This window comes from Xiphophorus couchianus, chromosome 8 (assembly GCF_001444195.1).
Source record: "Xiphophorus couchianus chromosome 8, X_couchianus-1.0, whole genome shotgun sequence".
NCBI lineage: Eukaryota > Metazoa > Chordata > Actinopteri > Cyprinodontiformes > Poeciliidae > Xiphophorus > Xiphophorus couchianus.
In genome coordinates, this window is record NC_040235.1 from 1,368,701 (window position 1) to 1,385,530 (window position 16,830).

Sequence of the window (16,830 nt, forward strand, 5' to 3'; positions counted from 1 at the left end):
AATGTTGTTTTTTTCCATATTTTCTCCTCTCCAGACTAAAATGGTTTTCAGTTAAAAGTTTCTCCAGAGTCTCATTAATATTCATATTTATGTAAATAACTGATGACGCTCAGAAAGTCTTTAACTCCCAGTGAGTTTTAAGCTCTGATGCTTTTTATCTGCATAAATTTAGCAATAAGCTGTTTTTCTCTGCGCTGAACATGAAACGCAAAGACGACAATCATCCAGGACACAGAGTAATCCCACCACCTGGACGACCCGGTGTTCCCCAGAATCTGATCAGAACCGACTCAGAAACCCAAACTGACCTGCAAAGTGTCAAACATGGAGGCGATTTGAATGAAACACGGAGCTGCTGCTTTAACACGACGTTCAGATCAAACCAGCAGGAATCCTGTACTGGTTCCAGCCTGACCAGAACTCTGTCCTCATGTTTCCATTAATACCCAGCAGATATTAATACCCAGCAGAAACTACAGCTGCTGGAACCAAATGTTTTCTTTTCTAACTGAGACGCTGGTGGAGAAAAATCTCCCATTTCTATGCTAATATTCTGGTTTACTCAGCAAACTGATTTAACATAATAACTGTGAAAATAGCAAGTAAATAAAATATCTACTGAATGAGAACCATCAGGAGAGCAGCTAACGTTTCTGCAGACCCCACACATGCTGGACACAAACTGTTTAGCCTTTTACCTGCAGGGCGGCGCTGCAGAGTCACTTCTCTGATTCACAACGGCATTAATTCAACTTTCTTCTTTTGTAAAAACACTATAAATACATATTTATAAAAAATAACTAGTGTTTTCTTTTTTACATGTAAAATGTCTGGAATATTAATGGAACCAAATTAATTTGTTGCTTTTTGATTAAACAAGATTCTGATAATATTGCAATAAATACATTAACTGAGTAAATTAATATATAAATCATTTAAAAGGTGAACTGAAATAAATATTCAATAAATAAAAAAATACATCAATAACTTGGCAAAATATGAGAATAAAGTCGTAATATTTATTTTCATATTATTTCATTGTTATTCTTGTACGACTTTATTACTGTATTATTGACTAATTATTACAACTTTATTCTAATAATATTATAACTTTATTATTTATATATTCTTTATGTTTATAATATTGGTTCCGTCATTCAAAATAAACAATATGTACAAATTTAAAGTTAAAAACTGAATCTGTGTCTAAACAAATAAAAATAAAATCTAGAATAAATCAGAAGTTGTGGATCTGTCTTCACCTCCTCCTCCTCCTCCTCCTCCTCCTCCTCCTCCTCCTCCTCCTCCTCCTCCTCCTCCTCCTCCTCCTCCTCTTCCTCCTCCACCTCCTCCTCCTCCTCCTCTTCTTCCTCCTCCTCCTCCTCCTCCTCCTCCTCCTCCTCCTCTTCTTCCTCCTCCTCCTCCTCCTCCTCCTCCACCTCCTCTTCTTCCTCCTCCTCCTCCTCTTCCTCCTCCTCCTCCTCCACCTCCTCTTCTTCCTTCTCCTCCTCCTCCTCCTCCTCCTCCTCCTCCACCTCCTCTTCTTCCTCCTCCTCCTCCTCTTCCTCCTCCTCCTCTTCCTCCTCCTCCTCCTCTTCTTCCTCCTCCTCCTCCTCCTCCTCCTCCACCTCCTCTTCTTCCTCCTCCTCCTCCTCTTCCTCCTCCTCCTTCTCCTCCTCCTCCTCCTCCTCCTCCTCCTCCTCCTCCTCCTCCTCCTCCTCCTCTGTGTGTTTCAGAACCTGGGCTCAGCAGGAACCTGCAGTTCCTCCAGCGTCCGTCCAGAGTAACGGCCCTCCTGGGAACAGACGCTGTGCTGGAATGTTCCGCCTCTGGTTACCCGACTCCCAGCATCCAGTGGAGGAGAGGAGAGGAGGTGATCCAGAGCTGGTGGGTGTTTCTGGAGGAGCCGCGGTCCGACAACAAACAAAACATCTGCAGGTCGACTGGAGGATGAAAGTGTGAAAAATATATTCCTGAGTTTGGTTTCTAACTGAACGAAGCGCCAAGAGTCAGAGGTCGATGGTCTGAACGATGTTCAGCTCAGCGAAGATGTTCCACCTCTACAGAACCCAGAACCCAGAACCCAGCAACTTATTGATTATTTATGAACAGATGAAGCCAAACATTCCCTCTGTGGCCCATCAGCTGTTGAATCCAGAGGATTAAGATAAATCTGTGGCCGGTTTGGATTTCTGTCGGTTTAAAACCGAATCCTGAAGGTTTCGGTTTGTTTCCTTTGTTCAGGAAACGTTGAACTTTTCACAATCTGGAATCCTGCAGGAGAAACAAACGTAGAGAAATTCCTTTAGCTTCAACGTTTGAGGAGATTTTTAATCATATCAGCTTTTTACAGGTTTGGATAAAAGTCAGTTTTAGACAGGAAGTCTGTTCGTCCTGATAGAGACTCAGATCATGTCTATGAATTAAAACCTTTTTCATTTTAAAAATGTTGTAAATCTTGTCATGGCAGAATTATTTACTCATTTATTCCATGTACTTTATTTTTCTCATGAGACTTTCTGTTGATTACATTCTGTGACTTGAAGCGGACGAGGCTACCGCTAACTAGCCGCTAACTAGCCGCTAATAATCATGCTATGAGTAATAATTATTCTAGCTGCTCTGTGGAGTAAAAGCCGTTTTTAATGTCCGGTAAATGATTCTGGTTTTCAGGAACAAGAAGTTCTCCCTGCTAGCAGGCAGTAACCTGATCATCAGAACCGTCACCGACGACGACTCCGGCGCCTACAGCTGCACGGCCTCCAACAAGAACCAGAACATCACGGCGCAGGCAGAACTCAGCGTCCAAGGTGAGGCGAGCAGAACCACGAGTCGGACCCAAAAGAACCACGAATGAAAAGTTCTCCAACTGGGTCAACCAGAACCGAGCGCTGTTTCCTTCCGGAGGTTCTGAGAAATAGAACATGGCGGCACCAACAGAACTGGGTTGATGGTACCGACCCAAAAAATAAACAAATACAGAAAAAACTGGAGAAAAATATTTAAATTTACTGGATTTGGATGAAAAAATTAACAGATTAAATTCGATTCATGCAAAATTTTGAAATAAAATATTAAATACATGATTGGATTAATTTTATTTACATAAAATAAATAATAATAATGATTCTGAGTAAATCTAAACATGTAAGGAGATGAAGTGAAAAGTGTTTCAGGTGGATGTGAGGCGTGGAGCGGCAGGAAGCCTGCGGGGCGCTGCGACCCGGCGCCGCAGCCCGGTGCCGCAGCCCGGCGCCGTGACCCGCATCACGACCCGGTGCCGCAGCCCACAGCCCGGTGCCGTGACCTGGCGCCGTGACCCGCATCACGACCCGGTGCCGCAGCCCGGCGCCGCAGCCCGGCGCCATGCGTCGCGCTCTGTGTGTTTCCAGCGTTAATCTGAGGCAGCAGACAGGAGGAAACGATCGGCAGCGTCAGAATCTGCTGAAAAAGCTTCGCTTCATAAATGAAACACAGATTGTTGCCGACAGCACATCTGTTCTCCTGCTGCATTAAAATATTTCATCTTTTATGATACTTAGCTCTGATAACTGGTGGGATTTCCTCTGTGACCTTGCTCTCCTGCACGGAGGCGTCATTCTGCCGTAATGAAGGTTTGGGACGTGATTCCTGGGAGCGCCATCAGATTTCCATCTGCCGCCGTAATGAGAGGCGGCCATGTTTGTTCTGAGAGCTCAAAGCAAACAGAAGCAGCTGCTGTTTGTTCACTGAGGAGCAAAACTGATGGCTCACCTGCAGGCGCCGCTCCCAGCGGGGACAGCGTCCAACTTTGTCTCACCGTGTGAAACTGTGTTCCACAGCGTCCCACTGTCTCCCAGTGTGTCCCAGTGTTTCCCAGTGTGTCCCAGTGTTTCCCACTGTCTCCCAGTGTTTCCCACTGTCTCCCAGTGTTTCCCACTGTCTCCCACTGTCTCCCACTGTCTCCCAGTGTGTCCCAGTGTTTCCCACTGTCTCCCAGTGTTTCCCACTGTCTCCCAGTGTTTCCCACTGTCTCCCACTGTCTCCCACTGTCTCCCAGTGTGTCCCAGTGTTTCCCACTGTCTCCCAGTGTTTCCCACTGTCTCCCAGTGTTTCCCACTGTCTCCCACTGTCTCCCAGTGTGTCCCAGTGTTTCCCACTGTCTCCCAGTGTTTCCCACTGTCTCCCAGTGTCTCCCACTGTCTCCCAGTGTGTCCCACTGTGTCCCAGTGTCTCCCACTGTCTCCCACTGTCTCCCACTGTCTCCCAGTGTCAAACTGCATCTCCCCGTGTCTCGTTGCATTTCACGTCTTTATCTACATATTTTACTAAAGAAAAACAGAAAGAGATTAAATCTGCGATCACATCTGTCCGTCTGTCCATAAGTCTTAAAATTCGGATCACAAGATGTCTTAATTTTTAAGACATTTAAAAAACAAAAAAGTAATTTGGACTTAAATACATTAATCCCAGTTAGGCTGACTAGCTTTAATTGGCCTAACTAGTACTGCAAAAAGCTGTTATAAACTCGCCGTTAGTTATGTTAGCTTTTTTTAAGCTAGTTAGGCTAACGTTAAAACAAGCTAGCTACATCTTTATGGACATAAAAACGCTAGCTAGCAATCCTTTTAGATGCAAAGAAGCTGGTTAACTAGTTAGCTAGTTGGCTCTTTTACATCCATCAGGTGTAAGTCCAGAGTTCTGTCCAGATGGATGGACTTTGTTTTCATGTCGACTCATTTCTGTTGAGAAGACAAAGAGTTTTAAGAAACAGAATCATCTGGATTTTCACGTCTCGCTGGAGCAGTGAGGTTTTCCGTCCAGGAAGTTTTGTTTTCTCTGCTGTAACACAGAAGATCCTCCAGCATTGAATTCTGTCTTAAGTTTAATTCCAGGTGGCATTAAAAAGCCTTAAACTGGACTTACTGGGACCAGTAGATCCGGGTCGGAGCCGGCGGGTTGACTGTAATCTGAGTGACTGTCCTCATGTAGAAACACAAGCTGCTGTTAAACACTTCCAGCTGTAAACCTTTTAAAAACAGCCTGATTTCGACCAAACTGCTCACCATGGGAACATGTTGATGTTTCTTTTCCTTCGGCTGCTTTCAGTTTGTCTTCAAACAGCTGAATTTATTCTCTACGGCACAAAAAACTGATGTTTATCATCATGGAGCCGCGTCTGCTTTGACAAACTCTGGAAGTTTGGAGAGGAGAATTAAAAAGTGAGTAAATGTGCTGCTGGTCCCTGTGTGATCCATTCATTTAAATATTGTTTTAATTTGACATATCAGAGCCTTCATGATGTCATAACGGGCCTCCAGCTTTCCTCCCTCTTTGTCTTTTATCTCCGTTTCCCTCGTCTGCAAACTAAACACACGAGGAGCCGAAGCGTTGCCGTCGGTTTCTGCACCAAACAGAGCCGTCTGCAGATCGCCACGGCGACGCTGATGTATGGAGATGTGTGCGCTGCGACTCCGCGGGGCGTTGACCATCATTGCGTGATTAGGATAATAAATGTGTGTGTTGTTTCCGTGGTAATGAGCGCATCCCGCCTCATTAGCCGGTTCCTGTTAGCGGAGTTAATGAAATCTGAGGCGGACTGACTCAGCATCTCCGCCATCCGTCATTCCCCGCCGCCGTCAGCATTCCTCTGAAACGGCCGAGTTTGACTCCAAATCCTCTGGTGACACCAGAGCAGCTGAACCCGCCTGCAGCAGAGGGACAGGAACCGGGCCGAACATTCAGCTACTCTTCAGATGATGACGGTGACTCGGGTCCCATGATTCTCTAAATAATCTTCAACACTTAATTATTCACATAAAACTATGCAGAAACCTCTGAGGTCCAAATCCAGCCACCAGCAGCATGTGGCCTGAGGCGCCGCAGCGCAGCAGGGAATGTGACCCACTTCTCAGTCTGAACGCACCAAAAATCACAATTAAATCAAATATTAATCCAGTTGTTTTCACAGTGTCTGAAATGTTGCGTCACATTTTATCTGACGTTTCGATGTGGTTCTGCACCAGCAGAAGCCAAACGCTGTAAATCCAAACTCTGACTGAAGCGACGTTCCTTCGTCTTATGATTTTATTATCTGTCAGAAAATTTTAGATTAAACTCATAATTCTGTATTATTTCAGAAAAATGCAGAGATCTGTTGATCTTAATGAATTTAGTGATCGCATAGAACTGGAGGAACTCAGTGGAGACGTCTTAGTGCTAGCACAGCAGCTAGCATGTTAGCTGTCAGCTAATACTTCTGGTTTCGGGCTTCAGCCAATGAGAGCCGAGGAAAATAAATGATGCTACTTGATTGTCTGTTTGGGAAACGGCATCCAAACTCCGTCTGGGTGTTTCAGCTTCAGCTGCCTTTTATTTTGAAAAATCCTTCAATAGGAGAACAGATATTTATCTGTCTGTCTTCTTCTGGTGCAGAATTAAATCGCATGTCTTTTTCCCCAAACGGGCGCGGCTCAGCGCAGCAGGTCGGTCTATGGATCGGTCTATGGATCGGTCTGCGGGTCAGTCTGTGGGTCAGTCTGCAGGTCGGTCTGTGGGTCAGTCTGTGGGTCAGTCTGTGGGTCAGTCTGCAGGTCGGTCTGCGGGTCGGTCTGCAGGTCGCTCTGTGGGTCAGTCTGTGGGTCAGTCTGCAGGTCGGTCTGTGGGTCGGTCTGCAGGTCGCTCTGTGGGTCAGTCTGTGGGTCAGTCTGCAGGTCGGTCTGCAGGTCGGTCTGTGGGTCGGTCTGCCCAGTCGGTGTTTTGTTCTGTCAGGAATCTGAAATATCTGCAGCGTTTCCAGACGGGATGGAAACACGAAGTCCTGTAAAAACTTTAACGTTATGATGGAAGGACAGAGAGGAACTTCTTCACCTTCAGCTGCTTTCATTTAGGACCAGGAACAAGTGGGGGAGGGGAAAAAATGAGATTTCATTTTTCCATCCTGAAATTCTCTGGATTGTGTCAAACTGCAGCCACTTCTGTTCAGTAGAAAAATCTACTGGCAGATCAGAGATTACAGACTGTTAGGTTGATTCGTTTGTCCAAACGTCACAAATAGGTTTTTACTAACGAGATCAGAATCATTAATACACAAATTAAATTAATTTGTGCAAAATTAAAATCTACATAAAGGAATAACTAAATAAATCACTGCAAAACTATTCCAGCCAAATTAAAAACAAAATAAATGACACAAATAAACTTTAAACATAAATCATTTACATGTTAATTAATTCACCTGGCCTAGTTCAAGCACACATCCAAACCTGTTTTAGTTTGGATAAGGAAGCATAATTTAATGCTTCTGGAGTCTGTTGTCCTGCTTCCAGCTGCAGATTAAATCTGGCCGTCTCTGTGTTCAGAGTGTTTAATCCCTGCAGCAGCAGCTTTTGCTCTTTTCTACTTTATTTTTTATGATTTTTTAAACTCTGCTGCAGGTTTTTAATTCCTCTCTATGGAAGCTGATGAATCAAATCAAGCCGGCCAATCCTTTGTCCTGTAATCTCAGTAATCCAGGATTGAAACTCTGGAGTCACAGAGGGAGAGAAACGGGAAATCTTCACTCCTGGGCCTGAATATTTACCAAAACCAACAGCAGAACATCACTTCCTGTTTATGAATTGAAGTTTCATTTATGACCAGAACATCTTTGTTTTCATGCTTTAATTCCAGTTTTATTTTCTCCACTCGTTTCTCTATATATTTTTCTTTGTTTTACTTTTCCTGATTTCTGCCTGATATTTAATATTTTTTTCATCCAGATTTTTCCTGGTTTCTCTGGACTGTGTCCCGGTTTTATCCTCATTTTACTCTCATCTTATTCTTGTTTTATTTTCCCATTTTTATTCTAAATTCTTCCAGATTTTTTGTGAAAGACTGAAAAACAATTTCATTTGCAAAGCAGCATGTTTGTCTAAATAAAATTCTGTTCTAGTTTTTCAGATGCTGCTTTGCGGCAGTGAAGTTTCTGAATCTTCCTGATTTTTCATTAATTTAATCTTTATTTTATGTCACTTTTATCTTTTTTTCTAGGTTTTATCCCAGTTTAGTTGTGGTAGGCACGGTGGTGGCGGCGCAGGGATGTGGGCTGCTCTAAGTGGATCATGAACTGTTTCTGCTCGGTGTCAGTGAATGCTATCAGAGTGAGCGCTCTTTACCTCTGAGGATCTCTGAGCAGAGTTAGTCCTTCACATCTGAGTCAGAGCACAGTTACAGCCCATTAACCCTTTCACCGCCCTGACACACACACACCCTGCACAGGGTGTGTGTGTGTGTGGGGTGTGTGTGTGTGTGCATACACTTAATGACTAATAGTTTCAGCCGCTGGTTTAAGTGCAGATTTAAAAAAACGCTTAAGAAATGTCTGCTGTGTGTGTGTGTGTGTGTGATTGTCCTTCACTGAATGCTGGTGTCTTACACACACACACACACACGCCCACACCCCTACACACACACGCCCACACCCCTACACACACACACACACACACACACACACACACAGCAGATGTTCATAGAGCTGATTTCCATCTGAATGCAGAGTGGAAGTTATTAGCGCAGCATCACTGATGGCGCTGTGTGTGTGTGTGTGTAGGGGTGTGTGTGTGTGTGTGTTCCAGTACAAAGGAGGATGTTTTGCTCATTCTTTACGTTTTGCGCGTTATCTCGTCCTTTTTACCGTTATTATTCCTCTTTGTGCTGCAGATGATGATCCAGTTTTATCTCAGTCAGAACCTGGTCCCGGTTCTGGTTCTGGTTCTGGTTCTGGTCCCGGTTCTGTTTGCATATTCCTGGCAGATGTTTCTGCAGGAAGCAGCAGCTTTATGATATTTTTATTTTGGCCTCAGAACAAACATGTTGATGGAAATGACATCATCAGGATTGTTATCTGCTGTCGACCAATCAGGTGGTAGGGTTAGGTTTTCCACTAAAATATAAATTATTATCTTTAAATCTGACATAACTGGAGCACAAATGAGCATAAAGAGGGAATCTCTCAGCGCTGTAAAATATTAGATTATTTATAAGTAAATGAATCATTTTCTATTAATTTAACTTTTAAAAACATAAAATGTTGATTTGTATCAACGCTGGAGGCTCCAATCAGGCAAATTAAGGTCTAAAAGTGTCTAGTTAAAGTCTGGACTTAAATCTAATGCAGATGCTGAGCAGAGCAGGTCAAAGGTCATCCATGATGATGCTAACCCTTAAAGCTGCAGTATGTAGCTTTAATAAAAATATATTTCTACATATTTGTTGACTCTGTCATGATGAGACAGATGATCTGACTAGAAACAACCAATCAGAGCCAGGAGGCGGGGCTTAACGCTGTCAATCATCTCTATGAGGCGCATGAATGCTAATGCTAGTTAGCATAGCCGCTGATGACGGCGGATAAACGGTTTTCCTGTAACGGCGAGTCGATCAGGAGGAAATAAAAACTATTTTCCTCCTTAGAGATTATAATAAACATAATAATGAGATTTTAACACCGTAGTGTTTTTATCCTCTTAAAGTAAACAATGCAGTTAAAAACTGTAACATGTTTGCATTTAAACCCAGAGTCTGGCAGCATTAACTGAGTATTATTAGTCCTTGTTGCTCAGCTATCGTCTCCAGAGCTGCTCCGGTTTCCCGCGGCGCTCCGGGTCATGTTTATCCGTGTTTAGAAGCGACACGCTGACAGAACCTCTGAGACGTTCCCGTTGCTGTCAGGAAGGTTTTGACGCTCGCACCGCCACTGGAGGCCTTTCAGCCTGATGGGGCTAAAAATGGCCGCCGCCTCACATCTCCTCTCACCAACCTGGAGGCGACAGCTCAACCCGACTCGGTCCTGTTTACAACCTACTGATCCGAGTGACACCTGAACGCCTCGCCCCTCCCCTCCTGTTGCTGCTGCTGCACAGATTATTACATCAAACTGATGAAAAATCTTGTTCAACCCGGATATGTTACATTTAGTTCGTGTTTTTTCCGCCTAACAACAAAACATTATTGTCCACTAAGAGCAGCTACTGTAACATATTTTTACTGAATCATTGGATAAAACTCAAGTACTGAGTAACTGATCAAATGATCAATCACTTAATATTTAACATTTACATCATCAGACGGAGCAAAATATGAAGTTAAGTGGAAATTTTATTATTTTAAGAACAAAAATGACAATAATTTATATAAATAACAAAATCCGGCAAAAATATTTTTTCCTAATCAGTTTCTTTCAATAAAAACCTTTGAAACTTTAACAGAAGCTGCAGCAGTGTGTCTGCAGGCTCTGCTGATGGGGCATGATTGACAGCGCTAAGCCCCGCCTCCTGGCTCTGATTGGTTGTTTGTCGTTAGCAGCTTAATTTGTACTGGTTTCAACAAATATGTAAAAAATGTTTAGCAGAAATAAACCTTCTTTACCTCCTTCTCTCGCGCGGCAGCCATCTTTTTTGTTTGTGTTGGTGAACGCTGTCCTCTGATTGGCCGCCTGTTTGTCGCAGTTCCTCCTCAGTTCCTGAACTACCCGACCAACAGCTACGCCTACGAGGCGACCGACATCGAGCTGGAGTGCGCCGTGACGGGGAACCCGCTGCCGGCCGTCCGCTGGATGAAGAACGGAGAGGAGGTCATTCCCAGCGACTACTTCCAGATCGTAGTGAGTTCCAGTTCTGGTTCCCTCCTGGTTCCCTCCAGGTTCAGTTCTGGTTCCCTCCAGGTTCCTTCCAGGTTCCCTCCTGGTTCCCTCCAGGTTCCCTCCTGGTTCCTTCCAGGTTCCCTCCAGGTTCAGTCCTGGTTCCCTCCAGGTTCCCTCCAGGTTCAGTCCTGGTTCCCTCCAGGTTCCCTCCAGGTTCAGTTCTGGTTCCCTCCAGGTTCCCTCCAGGTTCATTCCTGGTTCCTTCCAGGTTCCCTCCTGGTTCCGTCCAGGTTCCTTCCAGGTTCCCTCCTGGTTCCACTGCAGAATAAAAACATTCATCAGTCATACCTGCAGCCTCGTGACCAGGATTAATCCCAAAGAGTCTCATTCTGGTTTCCAAGCTGCTCTGACAACCGAAACGTTTAGAAATGAATAAAGGCCTCCAAATAAAACAATAAATAAATAAAATAGAATATAGTAAAATAAAAAATCACTAAAGACTATTAAAGGTTTTTGGTATTTCTGTAAAAAATTAAAATAATGCAATAAAATAAATAAAATGTTAAAAATCCCTAAAAATAATAAAATAAAAATTTCCCATAACATGATGTTGGTGTTTCTGTAAGAGGTAAAATAAAAAGGCAAATACAAAAAAATAAATAAATAAAATGTAATGAAATAAATGGCCACAGAATATTAAAGGTTTTTGGTATTTCTGTAAAAATGAATATAAAGAGGAATGAATATGAAATTGAAAACTCATTAATTAATTTCTGTAAAATAAAATTAAAAGATTCTGATAAAAGAACCAAAGCTGATTAAAAACAAAACATAAAGTTTTATCTGTGACAAACCTCGTTTATGTTTTCCATCCATAAATGTGCAGCTGTGGGTTTATTAAGAATATTTAATAATATTAACGAGTGGAAACATGAAGCTGTGGAGGGATTTCAGCTCCGAGGACGAAAAAATAATAATTTCAAGGTCTAAAAATGTCTGGGAAGAGAGAGAACAAAAAACAGATTCAACCTTTTTAATCCGTCAGCAGAAACAAACTGAAGCCGCAAAAAATTAGTAACAGAAAAATGATTTTATTAAATTTTTCTGTTTCAGGACGGAACCAACCTGCAGATTCTGGGTTTGGTGAAATCAGACGAAGGATTTTATCAGTGTGTCGCTGAAAACTCAGCAGGCGGCGCTCAGGCCATGGCCCAGCTGCTGCTCCGAGAGCCAGGTAGGACGGACACACACACACACACACACACACACACACACACACACACCTGGACCAACCGGCCTGCAGCTCCATCACCATCACTTCCTCATTATTTATAAAGTTTTCACTCATTTTCAGTCTTTGTTTCTCTCGGCGTGTAAAAGATGCCTGACATTCTGACGGTTCCTGAAGGCAACATTTCAGTCCAGGATGTTTTTGAGTTATTCTGGGAAAGTTTTTTAAATATTCTGGAAGGTGTTTAGTGACTCCCGGTTAGTTTCAGGACCTGATTCAAGCCAAACAGACGTTAGCCGTGTGTTTCTGTGTTCATTTTAAAGTGTCGCTTTAGAAAAAGTTGATGAAAACAGCAAAATTCAAAATAACTTCCTTAATTTCAATTAGCAGCTTTCGGAGAAATGTAAATGTTCCCATGCACTGCTGGGTCTCTGCCTTACCAGAGGCTCCAAACTGTGAAATGCTAGTTAGCATCTTCACTTCCTGTTTATTACCAGCGTCACCATCTGATGACATCACGTTGATTGATTAAACCAGTAGATAGAAAAACTCTTGATTCACTTTTTATTTTAAAAGCTCAAGTTCGAGCCTCCAGCTCGGAGGCGAGTATCTCGTTACCTCCACAAAAACAGGACATAATCTGGGCAAAAATACTCTTTCAGTTTATCAAAATTATTCTGTTAGGTTTTGGAAAGTATCTGTAAAGCTTATAGAAAGTAACTGTTCACTTCTGAGAACATAATGTCTGTTTAGGGATGTTTTTTGTGTACTTGTACAAAAAACCCAAAGAAAGTTCAGGAAAGTCATCAACATTTTCCCGTATGCACGCAGGAAATCAGTAGGAAAGTTTTAGAAAGTAGCAAATTAGTTTTACTATAATAAATCTCTGAGAATGTTGTAAATTAAAAAAATATTCTTTATTTGTACAAAAAATGCTCAGTAAGTTCAGGGAAAGTGAATGTAAGGACAATTTCAGAGAAAGTAACCTTGTTGTCCGTTGGACGTATCTTTAGAAATTACTCTATAAGGTCATGGAAAGTTTCTTTCAGGCTCTAGAAAGTTTCTTGGAAGTTCGGAGAATGTAACTGTTTACTTTTAAAGATGTAACATGAATGTTTGGGGATGTTTTTTATGTACTTGTACAAATAAATACCCAGTAAATTCAGGGAAAGTACCATTAAAATGAACAGCAGTCCTCTGCAATGTCAGGGTAAAGTTACCTGCAAGTTCTTAGAAAGTGTCTGATCTCCACAACAGTAACCTGTAATTCAGCGGACAAATACTTAGTACATGGAAATTATCTTGTAAGTTCATGGAAAGTTCCTTGAAGGTTCTGGAAACTAAGTAAACAAAGGTAAGTATGTGGTGAAGTTATAGAAAGCGTCTCTGCCGGATCGTCAGCCTGTAGACGGAGCATCTGAACGTTACATCAGACGGCGTATTTCAGCCATATTTGTCTCCATATTTGTCTCCATGTCTTCCCGCTCTGGGATCCTCGTTGGTCTTTGAAGGCAGCTTCCTGTTTGATCCTTTCTCGTCTCTGCAGCTCCATGCTAATCAGATTAGCGTCGCAGCCGAGCCGGCAGCCGGCTCGCCGGGTTTTGGCAGCGCCGCTGTTTGTTGTCGTTAGCTGCGTTTGGGTTAAAGCCCGGTTAGCCGTGTTGGGTGACAGCGGATGCCGCCGTCTGGCCCGCCGCTCACGCAGAAGTGCCGAGTCAGCACAAATCTGTCCGCCTGACCGACGAGAGTTTGGAGGATTTTATTTTCCTCGAGATCTCAGAGACGAGATCTGGAGGATTTTAAACTTCAACGGCGACGCAGAGCAGGAAGAGAAATATTTGGAGAACTTCCTGTTCCTCAAAGTGTTACCAGCTGGAAACACCTTCATGTTCCTCTCCTCCACCTCTCTCTCTCTCTCCACCTCTCTCTCTCTTTCCACCTCTCTCTCTCTCCCTCCTTTAATCAATGTTCAGCGTGTTGCTTCCCCTCCTGAGCTGCGGCGCAGATGGCGACGCACACAGACATTAAGAGGGTCAGATGGCTGGTGTTATCGCTCGGTTACTATCGCCACGGGAACCCAGCATGCTCTCAGCAGCCAATCAGAGATTCCCACAAGAATCACGCCGTGTGTGTGTGTGTGTGTGTGTGTGTGTGTGTGTGTGAGGCTGTCAGCGTACCACCTTGTTTCCCTTGAGAAAGCCGGAGCTGCTGATCTTTGGAGCTTCACACACTCAGGATGAGGCGACGGCTTTTTCTCTATTTATCTGAGTTTCAGAGACGAAAAGCCGTCAGGCTGCAGCGTTAATTAATCAGGAACAGATGCAGGTGGAGACGCTTCTCCTGTCTCTGGCAACAAAACGCTTCACTGCTTAAAGCCTCCATCTTCACATCCTGCATGTTTTATAGGTAGAATTTCACTTTTTGAGTCTTAATGTTGTGATAAAGATCTAGATTCTTCAGAGAAAATGAAACTAAATATGGATTCAGTGATTATATCCATAATCCATAAGGGAGGCGTATGGAGCTACATTTCAGCCATAAAGTTTATTTAAAAGAAAATAATAACAAAAAAAAATTTGAACCTGAAAAAAATTTGAACCCCAAAAAATTGGAAACTGAAAAATTATGTAAAAATGAAAAATAAACTTCAAAACTAGTTTTCAGTTTTTAAAGTATATTGATAAAATGTTTCATGGCCCTAATTTAGCACCAGAACCTGATCTCTGTTGACAATAAAATACATTTAAAAACATGTAATTGAAAAAAAATGTAACCAAAAATACAAACTTAAAACAGAAAAAATGATTTTGAAATTGAAAAAATATTTTAAACAAAATTTGTTTTGAAAATAAAACAAATGGAAATGAAATTGAAACTTGATGCTGAATAAACAACTTAGAAACTAAAAAATAGTTTTGAAACAAAAACACACATAACCTGATTTAGTAGTTTTAAAGCCAAATATATGCATTAGCAGCTCAGCGCTAACGCAGCAGCTAGCTTCAGCAGGCTTCCTGGGTTACAGCCAATCAGCATCAAGGAAACCGAATGCTGCTCCTGGATTGGCTGTTTCCCAAATGCTAACCATTAGCATGTTAACTAGCATGACTCTGACTCCGAATGCTGTTTTAGAATATTTTCTCTAGAAAATAATCGATTCTGTAAATTATCTGAATAATTTGAAATTCCTCAGAAAAATCAGGGAAAATGTTGGATTTTGTTTTGGACATTTCCTGATCCGTCTCTCCTGACTCAGCTGGGTTCATCAGGGTTGGTTATAAACGGTTCTGTCAGACTTCAGGGATCTTATTTGGTCTGGACAGGGGTCAAAGGTCACGGCGTCTGCAGACGATTCATAGAAACTCATCAGGAGAAACTGGAGAGGATGAAGAGTTAAACCTCCATCCAATCAGAGAAACTCGTCTTCCTCTGACTTCATCTTTTCAACCGTTCAGGTTTTTACTCTCACAGTTTAGCAGAAAGAGGCAAACTGGTTTCACTGGTTTTAGACTGGAGATGATCTGAACTGGGATCAAAATGGTTGGAAGGAACGAGGGAGGAAGGAAAGAAGGAATAACAGGAAGGAAAGAAGGAATAACAGGAAGGAAAGAAAGGAAAACTATAAACATGTATGGAAAAAGAGAGGAGCAAATAAACGGAGAGAAATGAACAGGAAGAGATGAAAAGGAAAATAAAATGATAAAAGGAGGAATAAAGGAAGGAGAAATGGATGAAATGAAAAGTTGAAAGAAAGAATGAAAGAAGAGGAAAAAATGGAGGTGAAAAGATGTTTGAGGAAGAAATCAGTGAAAGAGACGGAGGATAAGAGATGGAGCCTGGAGGAGGAGGAAGAGGAGGAGGAAGATACGGATGGATGGAGACGGAGGAAGAGAAAAGTAAGAGATGGGAGGGTCAAGCGAAGGGCAGAGAGAGAGAGGAGGAAGTGTGTCAGCCATGACAGATTTGTATTCCACAGCGAGCGTCTGACCTTAGCAAACTCATCACACACCCACACACCCCGACACACACACACACACACACACACACACACACACACACACACCCCGACACACACACACACCCACACACACTCAGAGTTTTTATCTCACACACACAGGAATGCTTTCAGTCGTCTACCTTCGCCCGTCTCTTTTCTTCTCCACACAAATCAACCCGCCGGCCGTCGCCGTACCGACGGCCGGCGGGCCGCAGGATAAGGGGGGGCGTTACCATGGCGATGACGGCCCTCCCTCCCTCCATCAGCAGAGGAGAGACATGAAGACGATTATCAGCAAAACCTTCAGAGGACAGAGAGGAGGGACAGTCATCCATTCATCTGTTCATCCATTCATCTGTTCATCCATTCATCTGTTCATTCATTCATCTGTTCATTCATTCATTCATCCATCCATCCATCTGTTCATCCATCCATCCATCCATCCATCCATCCAGTGGGTCTAACCCTTTAATTAAAAGGTTCCCAGTTCGTCTCCCTGTGGGACTCCCTATTTAATCCAGTCCTATATGGAGCTCCATCTGTGTCATAAATAGCATTGAGTTTCTTTAAATTCAGTTTAACGTTACAAATCTTCACATATTCCACAGAAATAACTGATTTCTGAATCTGCTGTTTGGATTCGTTCCCTGAAATAAAAGTCGTCCATCTGCACTGTAAAAACTGCTGAACGTGTTTAATTTCCTCCGTCCCTCTGAGTTTCCTGGTCATTTCCATTTTCTCCTCCTGCCTCCTGCGCCGCGTTCTCCGTCTCCTCGTTCTTCTGTCACAGCTTGTGTTTTCCTGCTCCTTTGTAAGTGACTGCTGCTGCTCCGACGGCGAGAAAAAAACAAAACCTGCTACAGAAACAAAAACAAACCGAGACACGGCAACAATCTGTCTGCCGAGTGTCATTTCAATCCACAGCGAGTGGCACGGCGACCTGGCGACGCGCCGGATGACAGATTTAATGGGATTCAGCCCAAAAACACCTGTTTGATATGA

At 42.9% G+C, this 16,830-nt stretch overlaps 1 protein-coding gene across 2 annotated transcripts in view; it reads left to right on the plus strand.

The window, feature by feature from the left end:
* dcc (DCC netrin 1 receptor) overlaps positions 1–16,830 on the plus strand; it is a 158,740-nt gene that overhangs the window by 70,677 nt on the left and 71,233 nt on the right. For both annotated transcript variants that reach the window (XM_028026239.1, XM_028026238.1), the window contains exons 4-7: positions 1,737–1,887; positions 2,674–2,810; positions 10,467–10,621; positions 11,714–11,834. In XM_028026239.1, the coding sequence (XP_027882040.1) occupies positions 1,737–1,887; positions 2,674–2,810; positions 10,467–10,621; positions 11,714–11,834 (564 nt within the window). The remainder of the gene's footprint in view (positions 1–1,736; positions 1,888–2,673; positions 2,811–10,466; positions 10,622–11,713; positions 11,835–16,830) is intronic.